The sequence below is a fragment of the Aquarana catesbeiana genome, linkage group LG02 (genome assembly GCF_042186555.1).
Source record: "Aquarana catesbeiana isolate 2022-GZ linkage group LG02, ASM4218655v1, whole genome shotgun sequence".
NCBI classification, from domain to species: domain Eukaryota; kingdom Metazoa; phylum Chordata; class Amphibia; order Anura; family Ranidae; genus Aquarana; species Aquarana catesbeiana.
This window is the reverse complement of record NC_133325.1, coordinates 693496235-693523848: the sequence shown is the minus strand read 5'-3', so window position 1 is coordinate 693523848 and position 27614 is coordinate 693496235. Positions and strand designations below refer to the sequence as shown.

Sequence of the window (27614 nt, the reverse complement as noted above, 5' to 3'; positions counted from 1 at the left end):
CAGAGAGATAGGCCGATAATTCACACAGGAAGTATCATCAGAAAGGGGTTTTGGGATCATACAAACAATTGCCATTAGTGTTTCTTGCCGAAAAGAATGTCCATCTAGAAGTTTGTTAAAAGTTTCAGTGAGAATGGGAGAGAGTATTTCTGAGAATGTTTTATAGTATAAAGCCGAGTAGCCGTCTGGGCCTGGTCTTTTGTTAAGTTTTAGGTCTTTTATGGCGTTAGCAACTTCATCTATAGTTATAGGCTCATCCAAACTGCTTTTTTGATTCTGAGATAACTCAGGTAAGGTTATTTTTGAGAAGAAGGATTCAGCCTCTGTAGGATTAAATTCATTGTTTGTCTTGTATAAAGTTGCGAGATGTGAGTGAAATTTATGGACTATTTTAACTGGATTACAAGTGTAAACATTTTTTGATAATTTCAAACGTATTGGTTTGAAAGATTTGTTAGTTGAATTTAATGCCCGAGCCAAATATGTACCTGGTTTGTTTGTATTCATGTAGAAATTGTGTTTGGAGCGTTTTGAGGGATTTATCAACTGACTCAGTGAGAAATAGATCGTATTCCAATCTAGATTTTTCCAGATGAGATTTTGTACTCTGGGATGGATTATCTTGAAATGATATGTAGGCTGCATTAAAATTGAGTTCTAGTTTTTTTGCTAGATTTTTGCGTTCCCGTTTAAATAGTGCCATTTGTCTTTGTATTGTACCACGCAAGACAGGCTTATGAGCTTTCCACAGTGTTATTGGGGAGATGTCTGTTGTATTATTAATTGATATGTATTCCTTTAAAGCTTGTTCAATGGCCTTCTGATGTAGTGGGTGTTTGAGCATTATGTCCGGTAAGTACCACGTTGGGTCATGCGCTTTTGGTATGGCTGAGGCTATAGTAGTGTATACTGCATTATGATCAGACCACGGAATCGGAATTATATCTGATGCAATAATTTCTGGTATCATTCCTATTGTTAGAAAAATATGATCTATTCTGGTGAAGGTTTGATGAGGGTGCGAGAAATAAGTGAATTTCTTTTTCATTGGGTTACTTTCTCTCCATGAATCTACCAGATTGTATTTGGAAAGAAGTTGAGAAAAAGGTAATCTAGAGGTTATTTTGGATGGTGTAAAAGGTGATTTATCTAGAAATGGGAGGAGGACTTGGTTTGAATCCCCACACATTATCACTGTTCCTATTTTGTGTGTATTAATCACTTGTAATATATGTGAGAGGAATGGTGTAGGTTGTTTGTTAGGAGCGTAGTAGGAAATCACTGTGATTGCTGTATCCATTATATAACCCATGAGTATCAGGTATCTACCTTCTGGGTCTTTAATTTCTGATGATAAGGTGAATGGTGTGGATCGGTGAAATGCAATTAGAGTTCCCCTTTGCTTGGTACAGGCAGAAGCCGTGTAAATTTGTTGATAAAAAGGAGAAATATATTTTGGAGTAGAATCTTTGGTGAAGTGTGTTTCTTGGAGGCATACTATGTGAGCCTTCTTGTTATGGAAAGTACGGAAGGCTTTGGTCCTTTTTTGAGGGACATTTATTCCCTGAACATTCAGGGAAAGTATATTCAGTGGTGCCATGGCAATAGATCAAATAGTTTTGACTTACTTTTTGTTATGCAGAGCTGACTGCGCAGATCAACCTGTGTGGACTGAAGAGATGAATAGATAGAAAAGAAACCAGTGAATTCTGGAGTAAAGAGTAAACAAAAAACATATGAGATTAGATGATACATTGTATAAATTATTTTTTGCAAGTAATCACAATTTACCCGTGAAAGAGAATAAATATCTCTCTCAGGGAATAAGTGCCTTCGTCACACTCCCACATAATATGGTTGGGAGAATGAGGAGGGCTAATGGGGGTACACGGATCTTCCGCTTACAGGAGAGAAGTGCTATGTCAAAAGACATCAAAATGATGTTTCCTTAATTGGAGTGCAGAATATAGTTTTTGTTGAAATTATTTATTCCAGGGTGGTTGTATATGGTTAGTCTTGCCCTAGGCTAAATAATTCAGTTAGAAAAGTACTGTAAATAACTTTGGTATTGATGAAGATAGTTTGAATTATTTTGGGATTTTAACCCTTTTAGAGTAAACAATTACATATTTTATTCATATGTAACTGTTTAGATATGTTAACTCATAAAATTGAGGTTGTATTGCTTCAGATTAGAATAAACAAAAACATAATTCTAGGAACTAGTTAGGTAATAATATATTTGTTTTAAGAAAAGAAAGAAAAAGCTTCCATTACTTCTGGATTATTGAACATATTTGTCCTAAAAAGTAATAAATCTATTGTTATTACCTGATAATATATAACTGAACAAGAATTTCCTTATTTCACTTATATATTCTAAGGCTATATGAATCAGAAGTAATAAGCAATATAACTGGAATGTAACATGATCCCACACAGTGTGTGACTATCAGAATGCAGTTACATTCAGTTATAAATACAGGTTTTTTATAGAGAACCATCTCTTAGTATAATAAATGAAGAGATATCAGGAATTAGGATGTCAGTCCATTGAATCTTCTTGGTCCATGGATGATGTGGCATAACGGCCTCTTTTGTGAGAATGATGATTCCCATTTTGTTCTGAAATTTTCTGGGTGCTGCCTGGAGGTGAAGATGTGTGGGAGTGTTGCTGCTTGTGGGTTCTGTCAGATTTAATTTTAAAAGGGTTTGTTGTAGTTCATCTGCTGATTTGCTTCTGTAAATTGTACCTTGGTAGTTAAATCTGACTGAAAAGGGGAAGCCCCATTGATACATAATGTTGTGGCGTTGCAGTTCCATTAGTTGGGGTTTCATGGATCGTCTTTTAGTAATAGTAAGTTGGGATAGGTCAGCAAAAATTTGATAATTGTGTCCTTGAAAATTAAGTTCCTTTTTTTCTCTTGCAGCAATTAGTATTTGTTCTTTCGTTCTGTAATAATGAAATTTTGTGATTATATCACGTGGGGGTCCATCTTTCTTTTTGGCTGTGAGGGCTTTGTGTACTCTGTCCAGTTCTAAACGTTCAATAGGGATATCTGGCTTTAGTTCTTGTAATAGAGCAGTAATAGTAGATTGCAGGTCTGTCACAGTTTCAGGTATTCCCCTTATGCGCAAGTTTGAACGTCTGGCTCTATTTTCGTAATCTTCAAGCTTAGTTTGAAGTATTAAATTCTCTTTTTTTAATTGTTCCAATTCTGTTATATTTTCTTGGGTTGTAATTTCAATTTCATCCATTTTTATTTCTAAGGCTGCGGTGCGGTTTCCCAGCTCTCTTATTTCTTTGGTTAGGCTTTTTGTTATTTGGTCTGAGGTTTGTTTTAAGCCTTATGAAGCATCTTTTCAAATTGTAATAATATTACTGGGGATACTGAGGAGGCTTGTGGAGAAGTTTGTGAGAGGATTTGTTCTGTATCTGACTCAAATGGAGAGTCTTGCTGTGACATTTTCTGTCTGTGAGAGCGCCCTGGTGCTGTATCTTGTGAGGTGACTGGAGCTGCTTCAGCTGCAGTGAGTGCCTGTGAGCTCTTTGTGAGGTGATTTTTATTTCTGCCACGGTTTCCTCCCAGTACCATATTTCCTGCCCAAACTTTCACAGTTTGTTCCCTGGGGCAAAAAGGTTCAAATGGATACCTTTTGAGCCTGCAGGCTCCGCTTTGTCCTTCTCTTCTCTCCTCAGCGGTGTGGAGCTCTAACAATGCATGTCTGCTCCGCTAGGCTCCGCCTCCTGCCCCCCCCCCCCCCCCCCACCTGTCCGTTTTTTCAGGCAGACCTGATCGGACCTTGCAGTCTCCTCTATGGAGTGGCGGATGTCAGCGATGACATTCGCCGATATCTGATCCGATCCAATCCTGTCTGTGAAATTCAGATGGATGGTGACCCTATTTTCCATCCGTCTGGCGGATCGGATGACAACGGACGGGCGGACCATTTTCATCCGATCTCACCGTAGAGGAGAGCGGGGCTCTGACAGGTCCGTCTCAGCACAGTGAGTAGAGACGGACCTGTCACCCGCCTGCTCAGCGGTGATCAGTGGATCAATCGAGCAAAGCAAAGTCCACCGGGCAGACCACCCGTGTGAAAGGACCCTTACTGTTTTCTGACTCCTAGATGTCCTCAGTCTGATTCCCAGCATCATTCCACCCATTTCCTCAGAGTCCTCTGCCCCAGCCTGCTCCTATCTTAGCCTGACTGAGCTAATCTCTCTATTGCTCTTCTTTCTCTATCAATATGCTTCTTGTTGGCATATGATCTTTTTGGTTCCTTGTGCTCCGTTTATGTCTCACAGTTCAGATCTGCTGTGCAGGGACTGCAGGAGGCTGATACCAGGTCAAATTTAGGTACTTACACTGCTTGCATTTAAAATGATTACAGGGTTTCATTGATTTGCATCTTTTAGCTCTGCCTAGAGTTCAGGATTAGACTGGGTTCACACTGATGGGATGTGTCGCATCGCATGTTATTCGCACAGGAATCACACCGCATTCCTGTGCAAATTACATCCGATTCTGTGCGGTTTGAGCCCATCATTTTATATGACTTGAATTGCACCGCATACTCACAAAACCTTTTTTGCGCCACGCTGGAATCTGATTGCATGGGTGTTCATTCGACCTGCTTGTGGGGTGTCGTTAACTTTTAATTGACATCAACAGCAGATCGCATGAACTCCTGAAGGTGAGATTTCTATGCGGTGCGGGAAATTCAGCGATTCCTGTGTGTCATTGTGATTCAAGCCTTAGGCTTCATGCACAATGGGTGTTTTCTACCCGGTGCATGAGACTCTGCTTGCTTTCCAGACATTCATCCCTGGGCACATGCTGCCCTAAATGTTAGTTTAGTTAGGTGCACCGTCCAGCCGCAGCAGCTGTCAGCCCCTCATATACTTTTACAGACTGCCAGCAGTGTGACTGGATGGTGCATCTATGCCTCCCGCCTGCACCTAAATGCCAGAATCTCATGCAGGTTGACACTTTCCGAGGCTATTGCTTGTAATCACAGAAAAAGCGATTATATCTATTTCTTTCCCTTAACTGCAGACAATCACTCCAACTGCGGAACCCATTATCGTATTGTACAGCCTGACTGGCTGCAGCTGATCACAAACACTGTGACTGTGAAAGAGATTTTGAATAAATCTATAAAACACATTTGCACTATGGAGCCCTTTTCGTTTTATTCCCACTGAGGTGTATCTTCTGTATGGATGAACTAATATTTTTAAACCGGATACATTGTATCAGTGAGGATAGATCTGCCTGTGTATTGGAGCGCAGTGGCTGAGGAAATCTCCCAGGAAAACGCCCAGGTGATAATCTAAGGCCGCCAGGCTAATGCAACATGCTCATCTGATCTCACTAACCTGAGATCCATCTGATCCGGTAAGCGGCCTTTTTTTGTGAAAAGGAGGAATATCGGTGTGTCTCTTTCTATAAAGAAGATTGGTGCTAATATCAACCTAGCATATTTCCATCAAGGACTGATCATTGTTTCTAAGGCTCGGTTCACACTGGGGCGACTTGGGATCCGACTTGTACGCCCTCAAGTCGCCCCAAGTCGCCCCAAGTCGCTTTGCATTTAGATTACAATTGTAGTGAATTGAACCGTCTTAACTGACACTACTGAAGTCGCTCCGACTTCAAAAAAGGTTCCTGTACTACTTCTATCCGACTTGTAGGCGACTTGTACCCATTCAACTCAATGTAAGTCGCCTGCAAGTCGGATCTCTCAAGCGACTTTGCAGAGAAAACCCCTCCCTCCCCCCTCCCTCCCAGAGAGGTGATTGGCCACAGGCGAAGTCGCCTGTCATGGAGGCGACTTCAAGTCGCCTCGTAATTTGCCGAAGTCGCGCTGAAGTCGCGCTAAAGTCGCGCTGAAGCCGCGTTGAAGTCGCGGTACAAAGTCGCGCTAAAGTCGTGTTGCCCATGTGTGAACCGACCCTACATCTAAGATGTTCAAGGGGAATAAGTGTCCCACTGATAAACATTTTTAGCACTAATTTGGATATGTATGGTGTTCACCACATTGTTGCGAATTGATAGTCACAAGTAACATTGTTACTAGCAACATATATTTCAGGGTGCTCACTACATTGTTGCGGATTGATTTTCATAAGTAACACTGTAATTAATAACACATGTTTTGTTTCACTGTTGAACACGTGGTGTGAGTATAGGATTTAAATGTTCCAAATATAGGAAAATAAGTCAATTTCACGATTTTTAAATATATGTCTATAGTAATAACGTTTTTCATGAGTTTTGGCCGGATTGAAATGGCTTTAAGTGTGGTATACCAATAGTAGTCATAACTATTGGGATCACTTATATTTAATACACACTAAGATATGATGCGCGCTGGTTACACTATTTACTAATCCCTTTAAATGATGTGCTTTAACTACTCCAAAGATACAAGAAGGAAGATTTCTACACATAAACTCATTGGTAAATACTAGGGGAGATTTACTAAAACTGGTGCACACAGAATCTGGTGCAGCTTTGAATAGTACCTGATCAGTTTCTAACTTCAGCTTAAGACCCTTTCACATGGGCACTTTCCACTAAGTGGAATTCTCTTGCTCAGTGGGGGATCTCCTCACTAATCCCAGCTGAGCAGGCAAATGACAGGTCCGTCTGCTCCACTATACAGAGCGGAGATGGACAAAGTCCCGCTTTACTCTATGGGGCAATCGGATATCCGATTCCCTCCAATGCCATCCAATCCTATCCCCTGGACGGATGGGGAAAAGGATCACCATCCGTCTGTTTTTGGCAGATCGGATCAGGTGGCGGCATGTGTCCGCTGACATCCGCCGCTCCATAGAAGAGGTTGGAGGTTAGGTCTGCCTGAAACTGACAGGTGGACCTGATCGGGCAGCCCATGTGAAAGGGGCCCAAAGCTTTGATAATAAAACCTAGAAGCTGATTGAATACTATACACAGCTGCACCACATTTTGTGTGCCCCAGTTTTAGTAAATCTTCCTCATTGTGCCATTAAGGCTCGGTTCACACTTGTGCGATGCCACTGCGGGGTTCCCGCATCTCACGCGGCAGTTCACACTGCCATATGCGAACTGCTGGGAGTGTCAATACAATATTAATGACACTCCCATTTCAGCTCGCATATCGCACTGCGAACTGACAGTTCGGACATGAATCGGATTCTGGTGCGGATCAAAAAAAGGGTCCTGTGCGAGTTTGGTCTGAATGCGATGCAATATCAGCCATACTATCTGTATGGCTGAAATCGCATCACATGGACATCGCATGTGAGTTGCACTGCGGTGCGACTCACATGCAATCTCGCGGAGCACACTGGTGAGAACCGGCGCTCAGCCTAGGTTCACACTGACTGCGGGTTAAACCAGCAATGCAATACGACTTCAGGGGCGATTTGACAGACATCTGTGCCGTCTATACAAATCGCCCCCCAAATAGGCCAAAAGTAGTGCATGAACTATTGGACCATACCATTGCTGGAAATAGCCGCCGGTTTGGCATGCGATTTGACATGTCAAATCGCCCCGATGTGAACGTGGGCTAAAAGTAATACAGAAACTCTGCATGCTCTTTAGGTGCATGTTTTGAGCGGTGAAGAACACCTAAAAAGCAAAGACACTATAAAGTCCTCCTTTTAGTAAGAGCCCTTTTACACTGAAGCTCTTCTAAACTGCCCATAAAATGCTGAGCACTTTTCAGGCATTTTCTGTGCGCTTTTTAAAGGACGTGACTCAAAAAAAAACGCTCCAAAAATCATTTTGAGGCGCTTTTCAGGCGCTTTCCATTTATTTAAATGGAGAGGGGCTTTTTTGAGGAGCTTTTATTTAGCTCTCCAAACATGTGCCAAAGATGCTGCATGCTGGATTTTTTTCACAGCACTGCCAGCGCACCGCCCCAGTGTGAAAGCATTCATTGATTTTAATGGGAAGCATTTTTTGTGAGCTTTGCAGGCACTTTTTTTTAATGCCAAAGCGCTTGAAAAACTCCTCAGTGTGAAAGGGCTCTAAGGCGAAAAAATATGCTGTAGTCTACGGCAATCAATAAAAGTGGATAAGGGTTAGATTGCAGTCTGTGTCCCCAGTGGTATGGGGTTTCTCTCCCTTCCTGTCTGCAGGACAGCAAGTCACAGGTACAGGATGTGATGGGAGATTACCCCAATGTGGACAGTGACATAAACCAAATCTCTTTAGTTAAAGTGGAACTTTACCATTTTAGGAATGGGTGGACTTTTGCTTTAAATGTGCAAGTATGCACAGCTTACTTGCACATTATGGCACACATTTTCCAGTGTGCCCGCCTCCAAAAAATGGGATATCTGTATCCCCCGTCTTGACCAATGCCGACATTTTCTGGCAGTCTTCTTCCGGATCCAGCATCTTCTAACTCCTATCATACCTTTAATTTATCCTGTATTTGTCCTGGTGTCAATCCAAAATTTTAAAGTTGCCATCAGAACAATAGATAAGGGCCCATTCACTTTATGTGCAGTTAACTGCGGTTTTCCAGGTAACTGCATTGACACACAGAAAACAGTAGTTTTTTTGTGTGTCCCTTTCACACCAGAACACTGGGTTTCTCTGCCATCCAGAGATGTATGATATTATGCAACATGTTTGCATAATATCGCATCTCACTGGATGGCCCTGCCTGCCTGTGCACTGTAAGCGTAACGCACCATGCTGCTGTGCGGTGACATGAAAGAAGTGTCACTTTGTGCGCTTTGCATGAAGTGTACAACAAAAAAAAGCAGCTCTGATATGTGGGAAAGTGCACATCACACTGTCCCCTGCCGCATGTCAATGCAGCCCATAACTGACTGCTATTTACACATTAAACTGCTCCAGTTTACTGTGCAGGCAAATGCGACCACCCTTAAATCATTCAGTGGTGACGCCTACCCATGACAACTACTTTGTAGAGATTTTTGCCCACTTCCTGTTACCTTTTAAAGGCAGGAAGTGAAGAAAAATCTTGCAAACGAAACACAGACCACTAAAAATAAGTTCTTTGGTCTTTTACCTTTCCCTACTCTACCCAAAATTAACCATTTCAGCCCCAGAAGGATTTACCCCACTTCCTGACCAGGCCATTTTTTGCGATACGGCACTGCGTCGCTTTAACTGACAATTACGCAGTCGTGCGATGTACCCAAACAAAATTGACGTCATTTTTTTCCCACAAATAAAGCTTTCTTTTGGTGGTATTTGATCACCTCTGTTTATTTTTTGCGCTATAAACAAAAAAAGACTGACAATTTTGAAAAAAAAAAAGCATTTTTTTTTTTTACTTTCAGCTATAATAAATATCCCCAAAAAATACATAAAAAAAAAAAAAAACAAATTTCCTCCTTACTTTAGGCTGATATGTATTCTTCAACATATTTTTGGTAAAAAATTGCAATAAGTGTATATTGTTTGGTTTGCGCAAATGTTATAGTGTCTACAAAATAGCTTTCTGACATTTTAAAAAAATGTTTTTACTAGTAATGGCAGCGATCTGTGACTTTTATCGGGACTGCGACATTACGGTGGACTGATCGGACCCTTTTGATACTATTTTGGGACCATTGACATTTATATAGTGATCGGTGCTAAAAATAGCCACTGATTACTGTGTAAATGTCACTGCCAGGAAGGGGGTTAAATGTGTTCCCTATTGAGTGTTTCTAACTGCGGGGAGATGGGACAGACTGGGGAAGGAGACCGATCGTTGTTCCTAAGCAGTAGAAACAACAGATCAGTCTCCTCACCCCTGACAGAATGGAGATCTGTCTGTTTACATTGACAGATCTCCATTCTGTCCTTCTCAGGAGCAATAGCAGGAGTGCCATTGTGCCGCTGTATTTCGACAGCGAGCGATCGGGAAGTGGTTAAATAAAGTTTTGGCTATGCATACACTTTAAGTAGATAGAAACCTGGAAGCTACAGGTTAAAATGTATTGACCACACTATTTTTATCATTTTTTTACTGAATAGGCCTGATGGTGGCATGTTTTACCTCATGCTGTGTTTCACTAGTTTTAGTGGAACTGGCAGATGATATTCTCATGAAGATAATCTCCAATGTGTAATGTCTGAAGGACAATTTCTACACCTCAAAGGCAGCTGATCATCTGCTTCACAATTTATTTGCGGAATAGATTTGCAGAAACTGTTGCTGGCCTTTTTAATTTGTCTGCTCTGGAGCGTCTGTGTAATTTCATTTTATGAGGGGAAATGTTGGCGGCTCTGAAATAAAAATGTGGCGCCCTGGCTATGTTTCTATTTATTCCAGGAACGGTGCATTTTATTACTGTAATGACATCAGGCTTGCTGTGGCATTTTGGTTCTGTCATTGGACATGTTTTTATTATTATTCCTCCTGTCAGAATCCGACACGTGCCCAGCAGTTCAGTAAGCGAAATATAGCCTCTAATGGAAGCTAAGCTTCTCTTGTGTCGGTCACTATGAATCGCACCACTGCAGTTGTTTCTCATCTATTTTTATTTGTGTCGACCAGGCGTCCATCTTTGTCTCTCATTTTATGCAATGTAGGACAACGGCTCTGCATTATATTAACAGTGAGGCCATTCTTTTCTTGGAAATAACTAGAACCGAGTGCTGGGCTGTTCCTTTTATTGTGACTCAGGTGCTGCATAACTTTGTGTGTGTTGAACATATGTAATGTGACAGAATATATAAAGTGCCTGACTGATTTCTAGGTATGCCTAACCTAAGGCATGCAGTATATATACAGGCAAGACGCTGTCACTATTGAATTAATCTGGTCATACATGGTTTGATTTTCATTCAAAAGGTTGTATGAAATTCTGAAAAATTGTTCCCCAGAGCATTCAATGGTTTCATCATTGTCAAATAATTTCTTTCAAAGACCCCTAAAAATGTTATCCAAGCTTGCTACTTGAATGGATTGCTCGTATTAAGGGAGATCTATGGCCAATGCTGAGCCAGCTGCTTCTGCCCGCCTTGTCCTTGGTCCTAGAACCAGCGGGGGACAGATGCAGCCTCACACAGTAGTAAAATATAGATGTTTATTCTTTTTATATCCTGTGCTTCTCCTTTAAACAGGTTTTTTATTTATTATTGCTTTTGATATTAAGGAAAGTATAAAGAAAACAAAAGTTTATATAAGTTTGTAAATATAGTGTGTGTGTGTATGTGTATATATTGTAATGTTTGGGGTATTTAGCTCAAGCGATAAATGCGTTTTTAGTGCAGTGAGTCCACATCAGACAGGCATTATAGTTAAGGGCCTGGTAGCCCACGTTTATTAAACCGAAAAACAAAAGCAAAAAGGTCCATTCAGGATTCCCACGCAGGGGTTTAACTTCATTAAGCACTCCAAAAATAAGGAAAACATACCAAGCCACCTGGCTCTCTTGTCAGCAGTTCCTCTGCTTGCTCTCAACAGATTTGCCAATTCTTTACAGCCCCCTGGACTCACTGGCTTCCTCAGTCTCCCCGACTCTCAAGGCTGGCCAGCCTTTCCCAGTCCCTGGGCAAAGAATCCCCTTTACATAGGCTGCAGACTCCCACAGGGCAGACCACTCTCCAGACACAGGTCTGTCTTCACACAGCAGTAGCAACAAGCTACACACACTCCACCTTCCTCCACCCTCTGCTCTCACTAGCCCCTCGTTATATGGGCTGTGTGCACCTGGGCACACAACCTGCTGGCTCTCCATAAGACATGGACACAGGGTTAGAGATCCCATCCCTTTTCCCAGTGACAGGGACTATTACATATCCCCCCCCTTTGTTTCGATCCGGAGGGAGGAACACCAGCACCCGTCATGGTTGGGACACCTCTGTGCTGGCTGTCAGCCACGTAGGCCCAACCTTTTTTTCGGGTGCGCTTCCAGGTACGTCCCACCCTGGATCTTAACAGGGTCCTACATTTCCCTATACTCCCCCCTTGTTTCGCACCGGAGGGAGGAACACATAAACCAGTCACTAAGAATGGGACACCTCTGTGCCAGCCATTCGCTGCGTAGGCCCATTTCTTTTTCCGGGTATGTTTCCACCAGCACTTCACCTTGAACCATGGGCTCCCACTAATCTCTCTATCCCTTCCACCTTCTGGCCACGGGATCCTCCTTTTCCCTCCCACAGACCTACTCTCCTGGGACTGTTGGGGACCCATTTCCATGAAATCTGTCAGGGACTGACCCCTCTCACTACCTGACGCAACACTAACCAACAACATCTGTTTATCAGGTTCACTAACCCCTGTGTGGTTACCCTTGGCAACCAAATCATCTGAGATCAACACCACATACTTCTGTTTAACCTCGATAGCAATGTTCCACAAGGGATTATTTAATTCAATATTATCATCATCATCAAGACCTCTTGTCACCTGGTTTGCTAGGACAGGGTATAGGGAGGGACCATCTACAGGCAAGCAGTTACTCCCTATGGGACATTCCCGCAGTTTCACATCGCTCCCGGTTGTCCAACACTCCAATAGCGACTGTCCTACCAACACACATTTTGCGCCACATTTTTCCACACCAATCTCTTTAACCATTTCTGTGTCCATTGGTACCTCAACCAATACCTCTGAGTTGTCCGACAGTGCTCTACAGTGCTTCTCATACACTTTTTCATTACAGTTACCAACACTGCCATTTCCTGTCAAAGTGTCTCCGGGTACCTCAAACTGCACCTCCCTGCGAGTGATGGATTGAATTCCCACTACTGCTGCGTCTTTTCCGGGCCCTTCCCTTTCACGAGGTCTAGCGGGTGAGACAGCACACGCGCCATGTACCAACCACTGCTCAGCTGCACCTCGGATCGCACCAGCAGGAATGCACCTCATCACACCAGCATACGGAGAGACTTCTACTATGTCTATCATTTCTGATTCCTTTAGCAGTTCCCCTGAACGCCTTCCGCACATAACTGTCGCTGGAAGCATTCTCGCAGAGAACTGCGAGACCACTTTCTGCAAAAGTAACCAACATTGCAGTAACCAATTTTTATCAACATTGCTTAACATCGCCTGTACCACGTGTCTCCACTGATTGGTACTACGCAGTACAAGGTCGCCCATCTGCGGTGGATACATGCAGGTATACAGCGGAAAGATTTTCACCAATTCCAACAACATCTCAGTTATTTCTAGACATGCCACATCTAAACACAGAACTCTAGGGACTTTTACCTTACTAACGACGTGGAGGGGCTCATTTGCTAAGGCTTGAGAGGCCGAGACACTCAAAGAGACCTCCACCTCAGAGGCCACTGACAAAACTTGCGGCTCCCCATGAGCACTGCAAATCGCATGTGTCACACTCATCCTCTCATTTTCAGCAACACTGAGCCCTTCCATGTCCCTATCCATTATCCCATCATCCTGACACTCAACATTACTCATCTCTTTTGCTGTGGACAAAACTTCTGCTATATATGCGCCCTTTTCCGATCCTTCCGCCTGGAGGGGGTTAAGTTCTGCAACAACCAACGCACCTGTGTCTACTGGCTTTGCAGCCTCTCCATTTGTCACAGCAGCAATAGTGTCCAGCTTACTATTACCTTCAGAAATTTCTTTCCACCACGCTATCACCTTAATGGCGAGACTATCCCAGTCTATCCTGTCTGTGCTCCAGTCATCAGCACTCTGTAGTACTGCTCCCTCTGCCCATGGAGACACAGGTGGACAGAGTGGTTTAGCAGCAGACAATCTGCACCAGTCACTGTCAACCACATCAGATTGTGATAATACATACTCCCTCATTTGAGCTATTTTCCCATTGTTTTCCACCTGAGCAGTATCAGAGCTGTCCTGGAGCCCCGCCGGCTCCAACACTGGGAGTCCTCCTGAGATTTCCTGGGACAACTCTGCTGCACTACCTGTGGTTACCATGGGAGACACCAAACCATCAACATTGTCAGTAATACACTTTTCAACATCATCATTACTTTTGAATACATCACAATAAGTACATGTATCATCAGCCATAGACATAGCAGTGTTATAAGCTTTAACAGGCTGTTTTTGGTCAGAACACACAGCACCCCGTGTAACGCTCAGCACACCACCCTTCCTCTCCAAAGGCATTCTTTTGCCCACTAGGGCGGCTCCACAGTTGTCCTGGGAAACCATGTGCCTCACCACTGCGGGCTCCTGGGAGGTTTCCCTGGGCATCTCTGTAGCACCTGTCACTAGGGAACCTGGCACACAAACTGTATTGGTCACCCCTAGGTTACCACTTCCAGCACTCTGGTGGATTACACCAGGTACATACAGAGTCCAGTCTTTTTGAGTTCTTAACCTTGCTGCAGGTTGAGCTTCAACCTGTGTCTCCCCACTACTCGGGGTAGCAAACTGCAGCAAGTCCATTTTTACCACTTCTGCTGATCTCCCAGCCGGATATACTCCCACTTCACTGGGATCAGTCCCGCAAACTGCAACAGTCTTACCATAATCTGTAGCAGGTAACTCTGGCTTCATTTGAGTACGTTGTCTATCCTTTATCGCACTTTTACTGACTAACTCTCCCTGGTGGCCATGGGATGAAACTGCAGCAGCCACTTCTGACTCCTTAGCACCCCCTGCAGGCACAACAGGTACTTCCTCACTGTTGCCAGAGGTGACTGAAAATGGGTTTGCACAAAAATCTGGGCTTGCAGACAAAGACTTCTGCCCAGTAACCCCATCTCCAGGCATGTTCCATAACCTGGGACAAGAAAAAATTTCATGCCCCAGTTGACCACATTCCAGGCATGGTACATTTTTACACATATCTTTAATGGGATGCCGCTCCACATCTCCACTGTATCTCCTCCTTCCAGTTAACACCCGATCCCTTGTTGCTAAGGGAGATGGCACTCTTCCAGCTGTACTTTGCTGACTCTCCCAAAAGCAGCGACTTTGCGCTCCTTGAAGCATTGTTGCTTTAAACATGCCACGATCCTCTGTCGGCAATACGTTTCTCGCGTAGTCCACAGACTTGACATCACTGCCATTGCTACGGGCAACCACATACTTGTCAAACTTCTGATAAGCCTTTTGGACACTCCTGGGACTTAAATCAGGCTTTCTAAACATTGTTGCAGACCTCTGTCTGGCCGTGTCGCCTTGTATTGGAGACTGAGACAAAGGGCACTTGGAGATAACATGCCCCCACTCTCTGCACCGAAAACAGCGCTCTTGCTTCAGAGCCTTGACAGGGCTTCCCAAATTGCATCCTCTTGTAAGCTTGGGACTTTGCACCTTAATAGCTGGCCTGCTTGCACCAGCGTTGCCAGGGGCAACAGCATGCACTTCCCCTTTAAGTGTAGCAAAAAACAGTCTGCAATATTCTCCGGCAGGCTCAAACTCTTGCTTCATCTCTGCAGTCACTCCACCACACTTTTGCGCTTTCCAGCAAAAAATGAAGCACTGTTACTTTAAAGCAAGTTGCTTTTCACTTCATGCAAGCTTTCCTCACCTGCACAGTGCACACACAGATTGTGCTGTCTCATGCACACAAACACAGTTCATCAATTTAACTTCTGCGCAATGCAGTTTGCCTGGCTGCCACACACCGCTAGCAGCAATTCCTGAAATGACTCACTACTGGCGCAGAGACCCGGACTTCACCGTCTGTCTGCCCGCATTCTCCACCACTTGTAATGTTTGGGGTATTTAGCTCAAGCGATAAATGCGTTTTTAGTGCAGTGAGTCCACATCAGACAGGCATTATAGTTAAGGGCCTGGTAGCCCACGTTTATTAAACCGAAAAACAAAAGCAAAAAGGTCCATTCAGGATTCCCACGCAGGGGTTTAACTTCATTAAGCACTCCAAAAATAAGGAAAACATACCAAGCCACCTGGCTCTCTTGTCAGCAGTTCCTCTGCTTGCTCTCAACAGATTTGCCAATTCTTTACAGCCCCCTGGACTCACTGGCTTCCTCAGTCTCCCCGACTCTCAAGGCTGGCCAGCCTTTCCCAGTCCCTGGGCAAAGAATCCCCTTTACATAGGCTGCAGACTCCCACAGGGCAGACCACTCTCCAGACACAGGTCTGTCTTCACACAGCAGTAGCAACAAGCTACACACACTCCACCTTCCTCCACCCTCTGCTCTCACTAGCCCCTCGTTATATGGGCTGTGTGCACCTGGGCACACAACCTGCTGGCTCTCCATAAGACATGGACACAGGGTTAGAGATCCCATCCCTTTTCCCAGTGACAGGGACTATTACAATATATATATATATATATATATATATATATATATTATATAATATAATAACCGGCCACTTTATTTGGTACACCTTGCTAGTACCGGGTTGGACCCCCTTTTGCCTTCAGGACTGCCTTAATTCTTCGTGGCATAGATTCAACAAGGTGTTGGAAACATTCCTCAGAGATTTTGGTCCATATTGACATGATAGCATCACACAGTTGCCATGAGATTTGTTGGATGCACACCCATGATGCGAATCTTCAGTTCCACCACATCCCAAAGGTGATCTATTGGATTTAGATCTGGTGACTCTGGAGGGCATTGGAGTACAGTGACCTCATTGACATGTTCTAGAATCCAGTGGTGAGATGTGATATGGTGCATTATCCTGCTGGAAGTAGCCATCAGAAGATGGGTACACTATAGTGATAAAGGGATGGACATGATCAGCAACAATACTCAGGTAGGCTGTGGTGTTTACATGATGCTCAATTGGTACTAAGGGGCTCAAATTGTGTCAAGAAAATATCTCCAACACCATTACACCACCACCACCAGCCTGAACCGTTAATACAAGGCAGGATGGATCCATGCTCTCATGTTGTTTACGCCAAATTCTGACCCTACCATTTGAATGTTGCAGCTGAAATAGAGACTCATCAGACCAGGCAACGTTTTTCTAATCTTCTATCGTCTAATTTTGGTGAGCCTGTGCTAATTGTAGCCTCCGTTCCTGTTCTTCGCTGACAGGAGGGGCACCCAGTGTGGTCTTCTGCTACTGTAGCCCATCTTCTTCAAGGTTCGATGTGTTGTGCGTTCAGAGATGGTATTCTGCATACCTTGGTTGTAATGAATAGTTATTTAAGTTGGGGTATTTTCACACGGTACGGATCCGTGATGATCCGCCCCATGAGCATCCGCTTACTCAGCGGGGATCGCTCCGTTGATCACACACACTGTGCAGGGACCGCCCTGTCAGATCTCCGCTCTCCCCTGTGGGGGTATCGGATGAACACGGACCGTCTGTCCGTGTTCATCCGATCCGCTCTGCAGATGGATAGAAAAATAGGATTTTCCTCCGTCTGCAGAATCGGACCATAGCGGGGATGGATGATATCGGGTGTCAGCGGATGTTCATCCGCTATCCCATGGGGATGCATGTATGTCCGTATTTCATCCGAAAACGGATGGATGAAATACGGACATACTGTCCGCACATGTGAAAGGGGCCTAACTGTTGCCTTTCTATCGTCTCAAATGAGTCTGCCCATTCTCCTCTGACATCAACAGGGCATTTTCGTCTACACAACTGCTGCTCACTGGATATTTTCTCTTCTCTGTAAATCCTAGAGATGGTTGTGCATGAAAATCCCAGTAGATCAGCAGTTTTTGAAATACTCAGACCAGCCCCTCTGGCACCAACAACCATATCACATTCAGACTCGCTTAAATCCTCTTTCTTCCCCTTTCTTCCCCTTTCTGCCCCATTCTGATACTCGGTTTGAACTTCAGCAAGTCATCTTCACTCCGCCTAGATTCCTAAATGCATTGAGTTGCTGCCATGTGGTTGGCTTATACACACAGTTCAACCATACCTTTATGACCACTCACCTAATATTTAGTAGGCCCCCCTTTTGCCCCTAAAACAGCCCTGACCCATCAAGGCACTTTCCTTTTAGGAGTGCTGTGGTATCTGGCACTAAGCTGTCAGTAGCAGATTCTTTTAAGTCCTGCAGTTGGTGCCTTCATGGATCAGACTTTTTTTCCAGCACATCCCACAGATGCTTGATTGGATTGAAGTTCAGAGATTCTGGAGGCCAAGTCAATAGCGCACATTCGATGTGTTCCTCAAACCATTTTTGCATTGTAGCATTATCCTGCCAGTGTTGTGGTTCAGGTGATTGAAATCCCCACTCTGCGCCCTCTTCATTCTGCAACACTTCTGGGATGGGTCAGAGTGACACTCTGTGTCCTTGCTGACCAATCAGAATTACTCTGATCCATCCTGGAAGCCCTACAGAAAGAAGAACCGAGAGGGGATCATGGAGGAAAGTACAGTGGAAGGAGGGGATCGTGGAGTCTGCTACGACTGTTGACATCTCATCTAAAGTGGTGGCTGGCAGCAATTAGAATGTCTACACATGGGAGGCTGTTACAGATTAATACATGCAGAAATTATCTTATGTGAACATTTTTGTTGAAACAAATACTTTAGCAATGGGATTTGCTTAAGAATATGGTGTGAATTCTTGTGTGATTTTCCTTTTATTGCTTAAACCAGTTTGTAGGGCCACATAAGACAATATAAATGAGTTCACTTTTTTTGTCTTTCACTGCAATGTGAAAAGGAAAATAATAATGGACTTGGAAGCTCACAGCAAAGCTCATCAGAGTGAATCTAGTACCCTTGTTATTGTAGTATATTTCTGTTAATGATTTCTTTTTTTTCCACTACACAGATCCTGGCTGGGCTTCCATTAACCGTGGTGTGCTGATATGCGATGAATGCTGTAGTGTACACAGAAGTTTAGGTCGACACATCTCAATTGTAAAACACCTCCGGCACAGTGCATGGCCGTCATCCTTGTTACAGGTATTGTTTGCCAAATTTTTAAAAAATGAATAAAAATGCTGATGTGGAACGGAACCATCCTTCCCTAAACCAGTTGGTTAGAAGCTATTAGAACTTTGTTTATATTTTCCAATCTCATTCCTTGGAGGAAGCTGTGGGTTTGAGTGGTGCTCATTTGTAATCCAAGAACGTTGGAACATATAGATTTAGTTCTACTTCCCTGTGTTATCTCTGCATCTTTTCCCTTCTTTTCAGCAGCAAAGATCTATAAAGTATATACGACTATTGTCAGGCCTCATCGACAGCATATGTGCATAAAAACTGATGGAAAAAAAACATGCAGATTTGACTTGTTCACAGCATGTGCAGAGATGTGCGTATTTATTACATAGGTCTCTGCAAGGACACAAAGAAAAGAATTGTTTTCTATGTGCCCTAGTTACACCATTGCACTGCTGTGACATGCGGTTTTTTTTCTTGCACAGAAAACTGCAGACGCATTGCAAATTTCTGCACAGGAAAATCCGCACATGATAGCAGTGTTGTGGCGTGAACAGGCACATAGAAAGTAATTGTTTTCTCTGTGCCCTTGCAGAAAAAGGTGCAGAATAACTCTTGTCCTCTGTACATCCTGTGAATGAGGTTTTATTGGTTCTGTAGACCCCTTTCACACTGAGGCGGTTTGCAGGCGGTATTGCGCTAAAAATACCGCCTGCAAACTGCCCCTAAACAGCCTCCGCTGTTTGTTCAGTGTGAAAGCCCGAGGGCTTTCACACTGAAGCGGTGCGCTGGCAGGACGGTGAAAAAAGTCCTGCAAACCGCTTCTTTGGAGCGGTGAAGGAGCGGTGTATTCACCGCTCCTGCCCATTGAAATCAATGGGACAGCGCGGCTATACCGCGGCTATAGCCGCGCTGTGCGAGGGATTTTAACCCTTTTTCGGCCGCCAGCGGGGGTTAAAACCGCACCGCTAGCGGCCGAATACAGCTGCAAGAACAACGGTACAGCAGCGCTAAAAATAGCGCTGTTGTACCGCCGACGCCCCCACCGCCCCAGTGTGAAAGGGGCCAGTGGGTAGATTTAGATGTGTGTCTAAATTCCCCTTGCCTCTGAAGCCCCATCTGCTTTCTGGTGGCACTCCAAAGACTACTGCAACGCCTCCTTACTGCCTGTTTTAACCCTTTTTTGTAGACAATCGCACCGTAACCACATGCATTGCACGTGGTTGTCGGGCATCTGTGGCGCTTCCCTATTGACTTGCATGTGTCGCGGCGTGTAAACGTCCCCCTCCACTGCATCCAGGATTCTGGGAACTTTTTTTTTTTTTTTTTTTGAGAAAATCACTTTGGGGAAAAAAAATCACTTTGCAAAACACCACTCTTCCATTTCTAGTTTTGACCATCTTAAATAAGGGCAGATGATTCATGTAGCATTTACTTCTGGAATCCATCTGCCTTTAGCTCAGGTGTGCAGGCAGGAGAGTGTGCGTAGCTGAAAAATCCCTTCCTCCCATACTTCAGCTCAAAGACAAAATATGTCCATAAGACTCCTGGCATGTATGACATCATTTTAGAAGCTAAAAACAAACTGGAAACCGGGCGCATAGAAATTTCCAAAGGGGATATGTAAGGGGGGAAGGTGGCTACACTGGCTGCTGCTCCCCAACTCATGTGACCAATGAGATAGAGCTAGAAAACTTTCACAGGGGCGCTGTTCCAGAAAGTGGGGTAAATTAGCAGAATCAAATTGACAGTTTATTGAATAAAAGGTATTCAAGGATCAAAAGGTAATACTAGATGGCCAGGGTGCACAGGCAGATGGATTTGCAGATGGAACAATAAGCCAAACTCATGTGGGTGGATGGTAAGTATTACAACTGAACGCGGGGCCAGGTGGATGGCTCAAACCCCGGGAACTCCTGTGGGGTGAACAGAGGGCTGGATGACAACCAGCAGGATAAAAGGAGCCGGCAACGGCACGGGGATCTCAGTGTGACTCTCCTGCGTGCTGGAAATGACCTGCTCGGTGCCCAGGAGAAACGTCAGGTGCTGGCGGAAGTACTCCACAGGAGAAACGCTCTGTGAGGGCACTGGGGAGCTTGGGAGCTTGACACCGGAGACGAAACCCTGAAAAACAAAAGGAACCAGGATAAGAGGATGCCGGTGGCTTGAACCAAGGACTACATCTTTCGGGGATTAACCCCTTTCCACAGGTCACAATGTCCTGTGCACCCTGGCCATCTAGTATTACCTTTGTATACTGCTTTTTATACGCGAATACCTTTTATTTAATAAACTGTCAATTTGTCCTTGACTCAGTGGGCTGCTAATTCACCACACTTTCCGGAACAGCGCCCCCTGTGAATGTTTTCTATGACCTCATTTTGGCCTAGGTTGGAAATCAAGAAGCAACTGAAGAAATGTAAAAAAAAAAAAGTTTAAAACAAGTAAATATAATATACTGTATATACTCGAGAATAAGTCGACCCGAATATAAGCCGAGGGACCTAATTTTACCTAAAAAAACTGGGAAAACTTATTGACTCGAGTATAAGCCTAGGGTGAGAAATGCGCAGCTACTGTAAGTGGAAAAGAGGGACAACAATGCCCATTTGCAGCCTCACTGTGCCCATTTGCATGCCTCACTGTGCCCATTTGCAGCCATAGGTCCCCCGAACTTCAAACTCGGTAATTAAGGGGTTCCTAGATGCCCTCTAGCTGCAGCCAAAATTTGGTGTCTCTGGACCCAAAGGGTCCTGAAATGACATTGTTGCAGATGGACACAGTTGACCGAGTTTGAGGCCCCGTATCTCGGGGCCACTTGGTACTAGGAACCCCAAATTTGGTGTGCAAACCCAGTGGAAATAGCACTACAACATATCCAAAGCTGTGGTTTAGGGCTGAAACAACTACTCGATTAATCGGCAACTAATCGATTATGAAAATAGTTGTCAACTATTTTCATAATCGATTAATTGGCCAGCTGATTAGTTGGCCTGCATACAGAATGCATTATTTGTTTACATATCAGGAAATACAGTGCAGCACACATACAGCTCAGTACACCATCCATACATGTCAGTAAGTGCCTGAGAACTTGTGAATGTGTGGTGTGAGGAGCAATGCCTCATGGAACATGTAGTTCTGGGCAGGAAGTGAGTGGGTCTAAAGGCAGATGTTTTTTTACCTTGCTATAGGGGCACACTATACTATAATTTGCAGCTTGCTATGAGGGCACTCTAAAGTCAGGAGGAGCCAGAGGCATCAGTGGGGGACCCCAGAAGAGAAGAATCGGGGTTGCTCTGTGCAAAACTATTACACAGAGCAGGAAAGTATAACATGTTTAAAAAAAAAAAATACTTTAAAGACTGCGCAGGGAAGATCAGCATCTGAACATTACGTGAGGGCAGGGCACATTACGTGAGGGCAGGGCACATTTCAAGGCAGCAGGGCATATTACATGAGGGCACATTACAGTGGGGCAGGGCACATTACAAGGGGGCAGGGCACATTATGTGGGAGCAGGGCACATTATGTGGGAGCAGGGCACATTATATGCGCCCCAGTGTGAAAGGAGTCTAAATAAAAAAATGTGATCTCTGAGTCTGATGATATTTACCAGATTCAATCTCCAATAGTATATACAGCATATCTCTTCTGTCTGTTATTCTCAGAGTGGATTAGAGATTTTGCTCCCTAATCATATAGTTGGTTATTTATATTTACCACTGCATATAGATTTTTAAGAATAAATTGCCTTTTTTTTTTAAACTACATATGAAATTATACACCACACTTTTTTTAAGGCTATTATCCGATTAATCGAAACAACAATCGGCCAACTAATCGATTATGAAAATAATCGTTAGTTGCAGCCCTACTGTGGTTCCTAGAACCAAGTGGCCCCGAGATACGGGGCCCCAAATTCGGTTCGGAAAATGTCAAGCACATTTCTGCAGAAGAGAATGACATTTTCTGAACCGACTTTGGGGTCCCGTATCTCGGGGCCACTTGATGCTAGGAACCCCAGCTTTGGATATGTTGTAGTGCTAGTTCCACTGGGTTTGTACACCAGATATGGGGTTCCTAACATTAAGTGGTCCCGAGATACTGGGCCCCAAAATCGATTCGGAAAATGTCAAGCACTTTTCTGCAGAAGAGAATGACATTTTCTGAACCGACTTTGGGACCCCGTATCTCGGGGCCACTTGATGCTAGGAAATCTCGTTTTGGATATGTTGTAGTGCTACTTCCACTGGTTTTCCACACCCGAGATACGGGGCCCCAAAGTCGGTTCGGAAAATGTCATTTTCTGCTGCAGAAAAGTGCTTGACTCGAGTATAAGCCGAGGAGGGCACTTTCAGCACAAAAAAAACTCGGCTTATACTCGAGTATATACGGTACCTGCCCATCTATTTACTAATGGTAGCAATATAAGGATTAAAAATAGTTAAAACTAAACTTTCTCTTTCAATCAATATTAAAGGACTTCCTTTCACTACATTCTGGCTGCTCACTTACCTGTCGCAGAGATGGGCAACAGTAGTTTCCAGCTGGCTTTTACCGTCTATACAGGTGCATCTCAAAAAATTTGAGTATCATCAAGAAGATAATTTATTTAAGTAATTCAGTTCAAATAGTGAAACTTGTATATTATATCGATTTATTACACACCGAGTGATATATTTCAAGCATTTCTTTCTTTTAATTCTGATGAGTAGTGAAAACCCAAAATTCAGTATCTCAGAAAATTTGAATATTTAATAAGACCCATAAAGTAAAGCAATTTTAATGCAGAAATGTTGGCTTACTAAAAATTATGTCCATGTACAGTATAGTATGCACTTAATACTTTGGTCGGGGCTCCTTTTGCATGAATTACTGCATCAATGTGGTGTGGCATGGAGGCGATCAGCCTGTGGCACTGCTGAGGTGTTATGGAAGCCCAGGTTACTTTGATAGCGGCCTTCAGCTTGTTTGCATTGTTGGGTCTGGTGTCTCTCATCTTCCTCTTGACAATACCCCACAGATTCTCTGTGGGATTTAGGTCAGGCAAGTTTGCTGGCCAATGAAGCACAGTAATACCATGATCATTAAACCAGGTATTTGGTACTTTTAGCAGTGTGGGCAGGTGGCAAGTCCTGCTGGAAAAATGAAATCGGCATCACCAATAAAACTGGTCAGCAAAAGGAAACACAAAGTGCTCTAGAATTTCCTGGTAGAGGGCTGCGCTGACTTTGGACTTGATAAAACACAGAGGACCAACACCAGCAGATGACATGGCTCCCCAAATTACCACGGACTGTGGAAACTTCACACTGGACCTCATGCAACTTGGATTCTGTGCCTCTCCACTTTTCCTCCAGACTCTGGGATCTTGATTTCCAAATTAAATGCAAAATTTTAATCCGAAAAGAGGACTTTGGACCACTAAGCAACAGTCCAGTCCTTTTTCTCCTTAGCCCAGGTAAGACTCTTCTGACGTTGCCTCTGGTTCAGAAGTGGCTTGACACAAGGAATGTGACAGTTGTAGTCCATATCCTGGATAGGTCTGTGTGTGGTGGCTCTTGAAGCTTTGACACCAGCCATAGTCCACTCCTTGTGAATCTCCCCCAAATTCTTGAATGGCCTTTGCTTCACAATTCTCTCAAGGCTACGGTTATCTCTGTTACTTGTGCACCTTTTTCTACCACACTTTTTCCTTCCACTCAACTTTCCATTAATATGCTTGGATACAGCATTCTGTGAACAGCCAGCTTCTTTAGCAATGACCTTTTGTGACTTTCCCTCCTTGTAGAGGGTGTCAATGACTGTCTTCCAAGTTCATTCGCTGATTAGAGTGTGACACCATGAGCCTACAATATTGAACTTTTTCACAATATTCTAATTTTCTGTGATACTAAATTTGTGGTTTTCACTACCTGTAAGCCATAATCATCAAAATTAAAAGAAAGAAATGCTTGAAATATATCACTCTGTGTGTAATAAATCTATATAATATATGAGTTTAACTTTTTTGAATTGAATTACTGAAATAAACTTTTTGATGATATTCTAATTTTCTGAGTTGCACCTGTATATATGTCTGGCTTATCAAGCTGAAACTTATAGTTCCAAAGCAGCTGAAGCTTTTCTTGTCAATTCCTTTTTTTCTGTTATGGTTTGTATTGTTGCAATTGACCTGGAACTGATTAAAGTCTTTGTAACAAATGGCAGCTAGCTCAAGTTTTTACACAGGTTGCACTGACCTGTAATAGTCACTGAAAATGTATGGCATTGCGCAATTATTCTCAATGATCACAGGTCCCTGCAATCTCTGTGGTTGTATTGGCTGCCGTTTGTCACAAAGACCTCAATCAGATTGGGTCAGTTGTAGTTTTTATACTATGTGATTTTTCAGTCTACCATTATCTAATAGATTGCTATGTTGCCCTGTATTACTGACAGTGCATTGCCAAACAATCTTTAGTTTTAAAAAAGGTTATAATCTCTGTTGTATATAGGAGTTTTCCAATCTTCATTTTAATTGTTTACATAAAAGCTCATGTTTTAATTCCTAGTAAAAAGTAGATCAGAAAAAGAGCACATTTATCCCAGCTGGATAGCTGGCTATAAATTCTATTTAACCACTTATGGAACGCCCGCCGTCGTTTTACGTCGCTACTTTGAAGAGGAATAGTGAGTATTCACTTCTTCAGCGGGCGGTCCGCTTTCAGATAAAAGTGGTCTCCGCTGTGGATTCGCTGCAAGCTCCCTTTTATCGGCGGCGGGAGAGGCTTCCCCTCCCGCCACGCTCCAGTGCCCTCCGCCACTTACCGGAGTCATCGGCAGAGGCGATCGCGTTGGTTCTCTTGTGTGGTATGGAGACGAGTGAGGGGAAGATGGCCTCCACCCATCTCCATACCATTGCAGGGCGAAAGCGACGTCAAAATGTCACTTCCGCCCATAGCTCTTAAAGGGATATTTTATTTTTATTTTTTTTCAAATGACAATATTTTTTTTTTTTTATTGCATTTTAGTGTAAATGAGATCTGAGGTCTTTTTGACCCCAGATCTCATATTCATGCTTTTTTTTCTGTTACAAGGGATCTTTACATTCCTTGTAAAAGGAATAAAAGTGACATATTTTTTTTTTTTTTAAAGAACAGCGTAAAAATAAAAGGTAAAATAAATAAGAAAAAAAATGTCTTTTTTTAAATGCGCCAAGCTTGCGTACAGAAGCGAACCCATACGTGAGTAGGGCCTACGTATGACAACATTGTTCAAACCACACATGTGAGATACAGCCATGATTGTTAGAGCGAGAGCAATAATTCTAGCCCTAGACCTCCTCTGTAACTCAAAACATGCAACCTGTAGAATATTTTTAAACATCTACTATGGAGATTTTTAAGGGTAAAAGTTTGTCGCTATTCCACGAGCGGGCGCAATTTTGAAGCATGACATGTTGGGTATCAATTTACTCGGTGTAACATTAACTTTCACAATATAAAAAAAAATTGGGCTAACTTAACTGTTGTCTTATTTTTCAATTCCAAAAATGTATTTTTTCCAAAAAAAGTGCGCTTGTAAGACCGTTGTGCAAATACAGTGCGACAAAGTTTTGCAACAACCGCCATTTTATTCTCTAGTATATAATGTATATATGTATGTATATAATGTTTGTGGGGTTCTAAGTAATTTTCTAGGAAAAAAAATGTTTTTAACTTGTAAACACCAAATCTCAGAAAGAGGCTCGTCCTTAGGTGGTAATGGCTTTTGTTTAAACCATTTTATTGACATCCTTGACTCATTGTTGCTTTCTATTTAAAGAATAGACAGGAGACGCGTTTAGTGGCCAGTCTAGAAGTTTATCGTTTCACACGTTCTTCAAATGTTCCTGGCGGGGTGCTGGTCAGAGCTCCGGGACAGACTCGTACACATTTTATTGTTATACTGTTTTGTCAGTGTAAAGCTGGGCATAGACTAAGGTTTTTTTTTATTCAACCAGAGGGTTGAAAGGAAAAAACTTACAGATTCCTGCATCCACGCAAACGAGGTGGGTGCTGGAATCTCCCCCCGCTGTGCTATTGTATCCTGGCAGCTGTAGAGGCTAATCTGATGCTGGTTTTGCAGCAGGACTGTTTGACAGAAGCTGGTCTAACGGTGGGCTTCTATTGAACAGAAAAGGCTACACACAAATTGGAATTTGGCCAGTTCCTGGTGAACCGGCTGAACTTCAAAACATGTATACCCAGCTTAAAGCATTGATAGCAGCTGAACGAGAGAAATCTAATAGATCCCTCTATCCACACTAAACCACTTGGATGAAGGAATCTACCCTGCCAGCTAGCTATTGAATTACAATAGCTGGCAGGAGCTGCCTGAATACATATGATTGGATACAGTCACTGTTTTGCTGAATTTTCCACCCGGCCCCTCCAGATTTAATTTTTATTGAGCTGGGTGGGGCTGACAGGGCCTTACATGGCTCAAATTTTGCCTGACTCAGCAGGAATCAGCCTAAATTTAAAGTGGAAGTAAACCCTTCTATCAATTTCAGCCAAGGAAGCTGCCATCTTGGCCTCTGTTTAATCTTCAACTGCCATGGTGCTACTACGCATGTGATCAGTTATGACACCAGCCATTGGAAGGTTTGACAGTTTGGTTGAGAATACAACCAATGTGACAGTTACATTTTCAGCACGTGCCAAGAATGTAACCGTTTTTGAAACTGTTAAATTATCTTAAACTTCTGTTTTAAGTCACGCATGGCCAACTAAGACCCCTTTCACACTGAGCCGCCTATAGTGTTGGCGGTAAAACGCCACTATTTTTAGTGGCGCTTTACCGTCGGGTTTGCGACGCTA

General features: G+C 43.4%; 1 protein-coding gene across 3 annotated transcripts in view; it reads left to right on the top strand.

The window, feature by feature from the left end:
• GIT1 (GIT ArfGAP 1) overlaps nt 1-27614 on the top strand; it is a 249322-nt gene that overhangs the window by 84504 nt on the left and 137204 nt on the right. For all 3 annotated transcript variants that reach the window (XM_073616833.1, XM_073616835.1, XM_073616834.1), the window contains exon 2: nt 18656-18789. In XM_073616833.1, coding sequence (XP_073472934.1) covers nt 18656-18789 — 134 coding nt within the window. The remainder of the gene's footprint in view (nt 1-18655; nt 18790-27614) is intronic.